Source organism: Paroedura picta, chromosome 4 (genome assembly GCF_049243985.1).
Source record: "Paroedura picta isolate Pp20150507F chromosome 4, Ppicta_v3.0, whole genome shotgun sequence".
NCBI lineage: Eukaryota > Metazoa > Chordata > Lepidosauria > Squamata > Gekkonidae > Paroedura > Paroedura picta.
In genome coordinates, this window is record NC_135372.1 from 125,833,590 (window position 1) to 125,846,210 (window position 12,621).

The 12,621-nt window shown below is 44.4% G+C and overlaps 1 protein-coding gene across 5 annotated transcripts in view; it reads right to left on the minus strand.

Moving 5' to 3' along the window:
• The window catches only part of PREX1 (phosphatidylinositol-3,4,5-trisphosphate dependent Rac exchange factor 1), a 253,178-nt gene that overhangs the window by 113,266 nt on the left and 127,291 nt on the right, over positions 1-12,621 (minus strand). For 4 of the 5 annotated variants that reach the window (XM_077335563.1, XM_077335561.1, XM_077335565.1 and 1 more), the window contains exon 6: positions 7,815-7,988. In XM_077335563.1, coding sequence (XP_077191678.1) covers positions 7,815-7,988 — 174 coding nt within the window. The remainder of the gene's footprint in view (positions 1-7,814; positions 7,989-12,621) is intronic. The other variant, XM_077335562.1, reaches the window with a different exon arrangement.

Here is a 12,621-nt window from a genome sequence, read left to right on the forward strand (position 1 = left end):
AAAATATCAATTAAAATAACAGTGATAATAATATCTTCCCTGCCTATCTTTTATTTTATTTTATTTTATTCATTTGATTTATATACCGCCCTCCCCGGGGGGGGGGGGGGGGCTCAGGGCGGTTTACATGGAACTTATGAATGATACATAAAACAATCAATAGCACATGAATAACCATACAATATTAATAACAGGTAGTTGTAATAATAAACAGTGTAAACAATGTTACAATAAACAGTCCAAACAGGTCCAGAGCTCTCTGGTGGAGTTCTGAGAGGGAGGGGAGCAGGGGCCTTTTGCAGGCCCTGAGGAACTGCTTAAGCTCCATCAGGGCCCTGATCTCTTCCGGGAGCTCATTCCACCAGGTGGGGGCCACAACAGAGAATGTGCTGGCCCTGGTCGAGGCCAGGCAGACTGCTTTAGGACCAGGGACCATTAGCCGGTTGGTGGTGACAGAGCATAGAGCTCTTTTGGGGGCATAGGCAGGGAGGCGGTCCCTCCGGTACACTGGGCCCTGACCGCATATGGCCTTGAATTACCAGGATCTTTAGTCTTGTCTCCCATTATAGCCGCCCCACTACTACCAAAAGAGCTGAAAATTGCCAGCACGTTGATGACGATCTGAATGAAATGGCAGTGCATTTTTAGATTTTATAAATTTTTAATATTGTATTATATATATTTTTAGAGTTGTTTAACTCCTCCCCTACCCCCCGCGCCTGCTCGTGGGGAGGGCTCAGTCAAGAAAGCTAATGATAGATAAAAGAAAGAAAGAAATTATGCCGGAAAAAACACACCATTAAAATTCAAGTTATACTGTATTGCTCTAAATCAGTGGTTCTCAACCACCGCAGCTCCGGGACCCCTAGAGCTCCTGCTCACCGTGGTGCTGGCTCCTTCCGGGCCACCTCGGTGAACTCCTCTGCAGGATGGTAGGACTTTGAGGCATTCACCATTTTGAGGCCCCACCTCCAAACCTCAAGGAAAATTTCCAACTCAGAGTTACCCAACCTCCAGGTGGGGCCTGGAGATCTCCTGGAAATCCCCTGGAAATCCAGCTCATTTCCAGACTATAAAGATCACCTCTCCAGGCAGAAATGGCTGCTTTGGAGAGTGGACAGGGCTACTGTGCAAAAGAAACATTTGAGCCTCCGACACAGATTGTTGTGGAGATGAAACACTCGAGGCCTACGGCACAGGGTTGTTGTGCTGATGAAAAAGGAGGCCAAATAACCTTCACAACAGTATCTAGTTTCATCTGCACAACAACCTTGCACGGTAGGCATCAAATGATCAGAAAGCGGTGGAGAAGAGACACACGTGGCTTGACTGCATCTCCCCTCCAGCAGCGAGGCCAGCCACAGTGGCATTTTAAGTGAGATGGAGCTTTTCTGTGGCCTCCCTGTCAGCCAGCGGTTAGGCAGAATGGGAAAGCTTTCCCCCTCAAAAGGAAAGCATGCCCATGCCCACAGACTCCCCTGCCTTGCTCTCAGAAATGCATCCTTCCCGTCAGGGACTGTCTGAAGCTCCTTCACAGCAGGCCTGAAGGGAGGAGGGGGGGTGCGGAATCCTGAGCAATTGGCCCTGGGGGAGGGGAGATTCCACCAATAAGAATCTGTGGAACCTTCAGGCGGTTGTTAGAAGTATGAATCGCATTTTATGTATAAGAAATGCTGTCTGAAGCTGTCTGTCCATGAAGTTGGGAGTTCAATCCCAGCTGCCGGCTCAAGGTTGACTCTATCCTTCCGAGGTCGGTAAAATGAGTACCCAGCTTCCTGGGGGGGTAAAATGGTAATGACTGGGGAAGGGAATGGCAAGGCCACCCTGTACTGAGTCTGCCAAGAAAACGCTGGAGGGCATCACCCCAAGGGTCAGACATGGCTTGCACAGGGGATACCTTTACCTTGTATATATATAATGATTTCCTTATCTGTTGTGTAAACTAGACTGAGGAAATGGATTAGATAATCTGACCTAGTGATGCCTTACTGGAAAAAAAGAGAAAAGTGAATTGAGAGTTGTGAAACTGACCCTGTCAGCAGGATAACTTCCTTTCCATTTTCACCAAACATTCAACTGAAGTTTTTCGCTTGCAACATTAGGGGAGCAGCTGGGAAGGGAGAAATTTACACCGATAGCATTTCAGCCTATTCAGTGAATTCCACACACATTATTTCGGTAATCTTTACAGCAACCTCTCAGGGTAGTTCAACACTATTTATTCAATGCTGCAGAAGGGCAGGCTGATGCTGCAAATTATCCAGTGTCATGTATAAAGTCATACCAAGGCTAAGAATGAAACTGGGGGCTTCTAGGTTCACAGTTCAGCCTCACTGACCCTACATTGTTAATTTATTAAAATATTTATTCCCTGCTAGTAACACTATGCTACATTACATTCACTCTCTCACCATGTGATAGAGATTCTCCAGTAGGGTGGCCTACCTATTTTTGAGGACACAGCTTCTTTGCAGTAGCCAATGTGACCAATCACTGGCAGTATCCAGCAAAGGTACTGGATACACACTTATCATGGATGCTTTAGGACAGGGGTAGTCAACCTGTGGTCCTCCAGATGTTCATGGACTACAATTCCCATGAGCCCCTACCAGCAACTGCTGGCAGGGGCTCATGGGAATTGTAGTCCATGAACATCTGGAGGACCACAGGTTGACTACCCCTGCTTTAGGATGCTTAGGGCTGATCCAGTGTTGAGCAGGGGGTTGGACTAGATGGCCTGTATGGCCCCTTCCAACTCTATGATTCTATGATTCAATACAAGGATTATGCAAAGTTCCAGAAGCTGGTCTGCAAGAAATTCAACTTGCATATATCTTCACAACTTCAATTAATTTTCATCCACTTGTGTATTCTCCTCTTTAAGATGGTATCAGAGTAACAGAGTAGCCTATGCCTTCTCATCAACAAAATTATTTAGGAGGGCTTTTTTATAAAGGCAAAAGGGCTATATTATAACAAAATAGTTCCAAAAGGTAACTTATAAATGGATTGGGACTCTGTGCTACTACATATAGTAGGTATAATATGCTGTGTATGGGTAAATTCCTTACAGAGCCGGAGAGTCTTCAGTGACAGGCTGTTCCAAGGAATTCAATTGGTTAGCATCAGTTGAGCAGAGAAAGACCTGAGAGCTGAAAGCTGAGGCCAAATTCAGTCTGAACTCAGCCCTGAGAGAAAAGAGTCTAATACTGACAAGAGTCTGAGTCTAGCCCTCACTGAGAAAGGTGACAGGATTTGTGTTTAGTACTAACTGAAGGCACAGATGGAGTACTGGAAAGGTTGGCAGGAGTGGGCAGTTAGGCGAAGACTTCCATTCAAGTCAGAAAAGGAGATAGGCCTTCTATTGAGAGAAGAATTTCCCTACTCAATTAAAACAGAGAGACAGCTCTGAAGAATGGAGAGATCACTGATCTAGTGTATTAATAAATTGCCTTTTAAAGGCTGAGGAGTCAATTAAAACTTAAGAAGAATACTGGTGCATTTAGTGAAAGAGTTTGGGTACTGAATAGAGTGTCCTTGCCTTCTGGAAATCAAAAGAGCCAAAAATACTTAAGAAAATCCGCTGGAGTGTTTGGGAAATGCTAAAACAAAAGCCTCTCATTTTAAAGAAGAGCTCTGCTTTTTACTACCCAAAGGAGTCTCAAACTGGCTTACAAACAGCCTTCCTCTCTCCACAACAGACACCCTGTGAGGTAGGTTGGGCCAAGAGAGCTCTGTGGGAACCGTGACTGGCCATGATCAGTGGTTCCCCATCCCCCCAAAACAAAATGTTCCCGTTCCCAGCATTTGTATTATAGGGCATTTAAACCCTCTAAAAACCCATGCTTGTTTTATAGAACATGACCCTCCAACACCCACCAAAGATGTGCTGGCAAAGTGGCCACCAGGGGCCCAGTGTTCCAAACTGCCCCCTCCCAAGCTTTAAGACAGCAAACTCCAAATAGCTTTTCAGCTTTGTTGGGATTTTTGCAAGGCTGAACACTATATCTGAGCTTTGTTGGTTGCACTTCCTGTCCAAAAACACACACGCAGCTGGGGCTCAGGATTGCTCACACAGCTCCAGATGGATGCCAAGAACATCTTGAAAGGGGAAAAATGAGCAAGCCTGAAACAAAACAACAGTGGCAGTCATGGAGCATGCCCAATAGCCTGAACATGAGGAAGTTTACATGACCTCCTGAAAGATGGCTTCAGCAGAAGAGCCCTCAGCTGGCAACCATCCGCCTGCATAGTTTAACGGTCAGTCCCTCAGCTCTCCCGACACCAATAAGTCAGTGAAGTCATTTAACAACCAGGGTTCCAGATAGTAGAATGAAAATGTGCTGTCACTCTGAAATCTGCACTTCCGCCTACTAATCTCCCATTAGTCAGACTCCCCTAGCTATCCAGATCTGGAGAATCTATTAAACAGCATCTATCACAATGGTTATCTGTTATTTCCTTTCCCTCCTAGCCAGGCTATTAAATAACTGTGGTGAATAGAAATAATCTCCAGATGACCAGAAAAGGAACAATTCTATAGACTGGAAAATAGATGGTTCTTTTGTTTATTCCGGGCATTTAGAATCCTAGAGGTGGAAGGGGTCATGCAGCCCATCTAGCCACAAGCCCCTGCTCAAAGCAGGATCACCCAAGTATCCCTGACAAGTGTTCAGCCAGCCGCAGTTTGAAGCCTGCCAGTGAGAGGAAACTCCCCAAACTCCTGAGCAGCTGATTCCACTGCTGAACTACTCTTACTGTAAAAAAAAAAGTTCAAAATATCCAGCTTTCAATTATTCCACCCATAATTTTAACCCATTGTTGTGAGTCCCATGCTCTACTGCCAAGAGGAACAGTTCCCAGCCCTCCTCTCGGTAGCAGCCTTTCAAAGACTGAAATATTTAAGCAGGCACAAAGAACTAATCTATTTATATGAGGATAAACTTTCCGAGGACAAGTAATGTCTGTGAACTTATTTACAAGGGTGCTTTAAGCAATCTGCTTCCTATTCTACTTCCCTCAGTTTTGCCAAGGAGACCATTAGCTAATGGACCATCTACTTCTAGTTCTTCTGGGTACTTGGCCTCTCTCACTCCTCAAACACTGTTAGTGATCTAGAATCTGTTAACTGCTCCAGCATGTCTATTGACCTCAGGGTCCTAGAGCTGAATCCCACAATCTACTTAGAAAACATCTACTCCCAGGATGACAGGGCCCACCTGGAGTAATATCTATGTGGTCGAGGAGATCACAGAGGAGAGAGGGACAGGAATGATCTAGGGAAATACCTAGAGACTATAGGGGTAGAGCCTGAGAAGGGAGGGGTTTGGGAAAGGGAGGGAATTTTAATGAGGTGTAGTGTCACAGTGTCCCCCTCCAAAGCAGCCATTTTCTCCAGGTGAAATAATTTCTTTTGCCTAGAGAGCATTCACAATTCCAGGAGATCTCCAGCCACCACCAGGAGATTGGCAACCCTATGAGTGGCAGCCATTTTGTTGCTGTGCCCACCCAGAATTCCAAATGTGCCTGCAGGCTCAAAAACACCAGGGTCCCTTGACTTAAGCTTGCAGAACGTTTTCTTATTTGTTACCAACTTTGCTACTGCTCAGAGAAGGGAAGGGAAGGGAGGGGGAGGGGGAGGGAGGGTGCAAGTGGTAAACTGAAATCTTATCATTTTGAATAAATAAAATTACAAAATTACTTAAGAACTTCATCTCTTTTATGAACTATTCTATGCTTCCTCAAAAAAATCTTTAAAACTGGAAATCTTTAAAACTGTCCACTTTTCATTCAGTTCACTATTTCAGAGGCCCAAACAATTCCCTCCTTTTACCACAATGTTCCGGTCTTACAAATGCATGAGTCACCCATTTGGAATATCACCAGTAATGTAAGGGGGGAAATGTGCAATTATACAAAAGATGAATAGAGTGTCTCCCCTCACACACACACTCTCTCTCTCTGTATGTTTGTGTGTGTGTGTGTATATATGCATGTAGGATATGATGACACAGAACTTCAAAACTGCAGAGAATCCAAAAACTGTATTCAGTTCTGGGCAGGAAGTATTGGGGATGGGCCCTGAGGGACAGGGAGATCTCTTACTCTCTCTATTGCTTGGGGCCGGGAAACTTGAAGGACCGCCTCCTCCCTTAAAATCTGCCTCTCAAGCCCTGCTCTCTGTACCCTAACTTTCAGAAGTGAGGCACATGGCAAACAAGGACAGGACTTTTCAGTAGTGGCACCTTCCTTGTGGAACGCCTTTCTCCTTGAGATTTGTCAGGTACACTGCTTTCTTAGGCGCTAGGCCAAAATGTGTCTATTCACCCATGCCTTTAGCTAATGGGTATGTTTTAATCTGATTTTAGCCTGGAAACTTACGTTAAGCTGTCAGTAGCCTTCTTTAATGCCGTGGTGGGGTTTTGTTAATTCTAGCTTTTATTAACATTTTCTGACATTTTTATTATATTTACTTAGTAGGCTGCCTCAGGCAGGCTCCTGGACAAGCAGCATTAAGTGTTCTAAATAAACACTAAATATCATCCTGTCACATTTTTCTTCTCTCAAAACAGCCCTGTGAGTTTCTAGTTAGCATGTGAGAATGTAACTGACACAAAGTCTTCATGGCAGAATGGGGAGTTAAGCCTAGATCTCTCATGGCCTAGTCCAAAAACCCATCCTGGGCTGTTTCAATGCCTGGTAGGTGGAAAAGACCAGTAAAGCTTGAGCACCTAACAAAGTCAAGAGCAGCTTTTTTTTTTTTTTTTTTTTTGGGGGGGGGGGAGGATCTAAAAGTGAAATGTACAGATGGGAAGACAGTTAAGCCTAGCTATCCCCTGTAGATAGCTAGGCTTGGAGAGCCAGCTTGGTGTAATGATTAAGAGTGGCAGCTTCTAATCTGGTGAACCAGGTTTGATTCCCCGCTCTTCCTCCACATGCAGCCAGGTGGGTGACCTTGGGCTCATCATAACCTTGATAGAGCTGTTCTGACCAAGCAGTGATATCAGGGCTCTCTCACCTCACAGGGTGTCTGTTGTGCGGAGAGAAAAGGGAAGGCAACTGTAAGCCACTTTGAGACTCCTTCGGGTGGAGAAAAGCAGCATATAAGAACCAACACTTTCTTTTTCTTCTAGATTCCCTATGGCTTTTTTTTTTTTTTTTTTTGCTTTTAAATCACACATTACGGAAGCCAGTCTCAAAGATTCCCAGTAGATTATTTCATTAATATTTTTGGAATATGTAATATTGAATTAATAAAAGAGTGAATGAATGAATGAATGAATGAATGAATGAATGAATGAATGAATGAATGAATGAATGAATGAATGAATGAATGAATGAATTGTATCTGTTGGTGCATAACTAGCATGGAATTCAGATGTTCTTTATTTTGATTTTTGTAAGACTTCCTTTGTAAAAACCCTTGGATATTTTTTAATCTTACAGTCCAATCATTCACAAACGTAGTACTACAGTCCTAAGCAGAGCTACAACCTTCTAAGCCTGTCAGCTTCAATGGTCATAGAATGGTGTAACTCTGATTAGGATTGCCACATTGAAGAAATTGAAGGTAGTCTGTATTGTGTATTGTGATCAGTCCAAGAGGAACTACACAGTTTACAAAACAGACAGACAGGCTGGCAGACAGGCAGGCAGACAGCTTACACAATACAATCCTGCAATGTAGTCAACCCCACTGTGTTTGAAGACTTCAGTGGACTCAGAAGACTGTAACTCTGTTTAGGATTGCACTGCCCGGAAATTTACCACTGACAGGTTTGCAATTTTAGAAGGAACCCTAATGGGCCACGTACCACCAGCCATACCTCCCATCCTTCAATGTGCGACTGCAGCTGCTCAAGAGCCTCCAGCTTTTCCATCTGCCTCTTGGTCTCATTGATGTTACTACAAACAGTCTTCATTGCTTGTAACGCATTCTGGACAGCTTGATAATCTGGGTGCTTCATGGGTGTCCTCTTAGCTAGTTCCTATGAGAGAAAAGACAAAGCAGAATAAAATAAACCCTATAGGTTAAACAGCAGAATATATCGTGTTACCATGCAGGTGGGCCATTGCTCTTCATGGCAGCTAGTGCCCAAGAACAAGCAGAATCAAACCTCAAAGGTGTCACCAGCACCATAGGAGTTGTTTGGCCCGTCAGTGGCAACTTTCATGGAAATGGGAAATGCAAAATGGCATGCTGCAAAACCTGCAGGTTAGCTGGCCCTCCAGAGAAGGGACTGCGGCTCAGTGGTAGAGCATTTGCTTGGCATTCAGAACGTCCCAGGTTCAATCCCCAGTTTCTCCAGTTTAAATATCAGGCAGTAGATGATACAAAAGACCTCTGCTTAAGACCCTGGAGAGCACCTACCAGTCTGAGTAGTCAGTACTGACTTTGATTGACTAAAGGTCGGATTCAGTGTAAAGCAGTTTCATATGTTCATGTGTTCAACAGTTGCTGTGTGAAACAACTCAATGGACTAGAACTAGATAGACCTGATCCAGCAGGGCTCTTCTTATGTTCTTACAACCAGAGACCCAACTGAAGTAAAGATGGATGCAAATGCAAAAACTGAACTCAGCATCCATTAATGTTGGGGCTCTATCATCCAAGTCTCCCTTCCCTGTCTTACCAGGCTGGCCATAATTCACAAATGCTCTGAAGGCGTATCAGTGATATTTCTTATACTGGTCTTGCTCCAAAAGTCCTTTCCTCCTTGATTCTATACTCAAAACCAGGGGTAGTCAAACTGCGGCCCTCCAGATGTCCATGGACTACAATTCCCAGGAGCCCCCTGCCAGCATTCGCTGGCAGGGGGCTCCTGGGAATTGTAGTCCAAGGACATCTGGAGGGCCGCAGTTTGACTACCCCTGCTCAAAACTAATCAGCAAGTTATCTCAGTGCATAACACCAGCAAATGGTCACTTACCATGTAACCCTGAGAGCACTTTCCTTTAAATAAGCTCCACCAAACAGACCCAACTAGGATTCTGATACTGATTAAGATTCTATTGGTTTCTATTTAACCCATCTGGTTGATGGTTGAAGAAAGACCCATTATATGAATTTACAATAATGTGTCCAACATTATTTTCAGCAGCAAGGAGTTCCACAAATAGTAATTCAAAGGAAGTAATCAGCTGCGAGTGAAGGATTTATGAGACAGAACGGTTTTAGTGGTTCAGGTTACAGCAGCCAAACCTAACCTTGCCTTGCTGGAAACCAACCCATGGAAAAACTGTGGGAAAGGACAATAATCAACAATGACAACATTTTGGCCAACAATATGGCAGCATCGATGCAGAATGAATCATTTTTATAGACCAATAATATTTCATGGCCAGACACTTCTGAATAAAATGTCCTTTCAATAAGGCTCTACTGAACGTCTTTGTTTCCTCTTGGTACGGAATAGGATGCTTAAAATACGACATTTTTAGCCTGTCTGGAATGTTTCGCATTCTCCCAGTACTCCTGTTGCTTCTTAAACTTAGCTTTGATAGTTTTTAGCTGTGACCAAATGGCAAAATCGCTGCACAGTTGCCTTATTCCACGTTTCCAGAGGAGAACTTTACATGTGACTGGCATGCTAGCGTTACAGAGCTACTGATCATCTAAGCTACATAACGATATCCATATATTTTCTAGGGGACTGCTTAATCTGCTTAAGGATAAAAGGAATTCAAATTTTGAGCCAAGTTTATCTAGCATGCCTCAAGAAAAGATTGGTTCTATAACCTGAGTACATATTGAAAGAGAGCATATATTCACTCACTCTTAGACTTGCCAAGCACAGGAGGACAAGGCAACTGGCAGGAGGTGGCACTTACAAGAGCCACAACTGGGTCTTTGTTGCAATAACATGGCTTCTGATGTGACCCAGAAGTAATGTCAACACACTAGGGCAGGGATTCCGAACCAGGGTCCATGGATCCCTGGGGGTCCGTAGGAATTCCAGAGGGGGTCCACAACCTTTCCCCTCCTGCCTTAATGGATTCAGCCACAAATTACACCCCCCACTATATTACAAGCCCTATTTTTTGTCTACCTTTTGGGGGGAAACTGCTGTGCTGAGAACAAGTGCATTATGCTTCCCAGCCCATGACTCTGACCATTAGCTTCCTCCATATTATGGCATACCTTCTAGGGTTTGGGTTGTGTTTCCTGTCCCCAGATCTCTCGATCTTCCACTTATACTCATGGCTTGGAAGCCAGAGACTTCCTACCTTTGACTCCCCTACTTCCTATCACATGACTTCCTGTTGTCTGCTTGTATCTCAATGGGTCCCACACTCAGTGGATCCCAAGCCTGGAATGGTTGACTACCACTGTCCTAACCGAAGCAGTGCTTGTCTGTGTATTCATCATGCAAACATGTGCTTGCCATGCAATGTGCAAACAGTGGTAGCTCTGTCATCAGACCACTCTGGCTTGGATCTAGTGATGCACAACTGGAAAAACAAATGGACTTACTGCAGTTTGTCTTTGCAAGATCTTACGCAATACCTAGCACTTTCCTTCTTGTTTCTTATAGCATCAAAAAACCTGGTTGTGCAATGTCTTGCATAAGCAGAAAAAATAATTCTGGAAATGTGCTATGTTCACCTTCGTATAACAGGCTAGCATGAGGGGGTTTTTCCCACACTTCCAAAAGAACCCTCGTGTACATGGATGTCTTCTGATGGATCCAAGCCAGTGTTAAGAGTTTTTCACAGTCCAATAACAACATTTTCATTTTCTCTTCAGCCAAAGGACCAAAAAGTCCACTTGACAACGTAAACATGACAGTTAAGCGCAAAAAATCAAGCCTTTCTCATCTGTATGATTTCATTCTGAATGCTATTGTTTGCTCATGCCATAAAGGCATGAGAAAGAGGCTTTCAAAGTTCTTTATGAGAAAGAGGCTTTCAAAGTTCTTTATGAGAAAGAGGCTTTCAAAGTTCTTTAAAAATACCGTATTTCTATCCAGCCTCCTTTTCAACACGTGCCATCTAAAGCAGTGGTCCCCAACCTTTTTATCACCGGGGACCACTCAATGCCTTTTACTGAGGCCCGGTGGGGGGGGGGGTAGTTTACTCCTCTACTCTCAGCCACTGCCCTGACGCTCTCTGATCGCTATGGTAATGTTTAAACATCCCTTCAAAATAAGATACAGACACGCCACAACAATGAACATAAGGAACATTTTATTTTCATGGAAATTTTAACTCATGACAATGATAAATCAATGGGAACCCTGAGCTTGTTTCTCTGCAACGAGATAGTCCCATCTGGGAGTGATGGGAGACAATGACACCCGAAGTGTGTTGTAAAGGTCCAGGGGGGGGGGTGAAGTAAAGGTCCGGGGGGGGAGAGAAGGCGTCCTTCACGGCCCACCTCCAATTAGTCGACGGACCACATGTGGTCCGCGACCCACAGGTTGGGGATCGCTAATCTAAAGGATTTACATTAATTCCAAAAGACTGCCTTGGATGATCCTATGTCTGCAGTCCATACATGCTGGACAGCCCCCTCTGCAGAGTGTACTTCCGCTTGCTCAAAGACGCACTGACAAACATGGTGCAAGCGGAAGTGGCTGCAGCACTGGAAGCTTGTTCTGCTGCCATAGCAAACCAGAGCATGTGGAATGCAGCTGTCAGATCCAAATCCAGGCAATTACATCACAAAATATCAGCACTAGGATCTGTCATGATGGAAGGGTGCCTGGCTATATGCTTCCATTCTCTCGGATGCTTTGAGCCATGGAAAAGGGAAGAAAGCTGTCTGCAGTGAAACGGGGCACAGGCACGGTGGAGGATACCGGGCTCCTGCCTCATATCCCCGGGACAGCCTGGAACAACATAAATGGTTAACTCCAAGACCAAAAGCATCTTGGAGAGGCCCTGAGTACCTTCAAGACCGAGACAGCTTGGCACATTTTCAAGAGCTGGCTATGTCCCTGGTGCTCTTTTCTCATGGCTTCACAGGATCATGGTTTGGCCACTGGCAGGAGGCTGAGGATGCTGACTGTAAATATTCTTCTTTCTGAGACCAGGATTAATAATGTGCCAAACAGCTGCTCCTTTGCAAATGCAAGATTGTTACTTTAACTCATTTTCTTCTTCTTTTCTACTTCTCCTTTTATCACTGTCCTTGCTTGCACATTGTGATTGGAAGAAGTCATTGAGGGAAACTAGGCTATACATTTTCCTTCCAGAAAGGGAGACAGCTAGGGAATAAAATCTGTGATTTGCAATGTATTTTTCCCCCTGACGTGGGGGAAGTACTAAGTGTTGACAGCCAGGAATCCCCATTAAGGGCACAGGGCTAACTGTGCAAGACGGCTCGCTCCCTATCTATGCCTTCAGTTTTAATAGCTGAAGTTCCTATTTACTCTACCTACTTCTAAACTGAGCCATTCATGTGATGTGATGTGATGTGATGTGATGTGATTGGGAGCTTTGCATTCTGCTTTTGGGAAAGGCCCACAGGAAATCACCCTACAGAGCAAGATTCACGCATTTTATACTCTCGGGAGCAGTTCCAGAATTGCTTAGTGTTACTTTCTTGATTTGTAGTTGTCATCTACGTGTGGGAGCAACGTAATGCATCACTCGAGAGTTCACAAATCTCAGCCACAG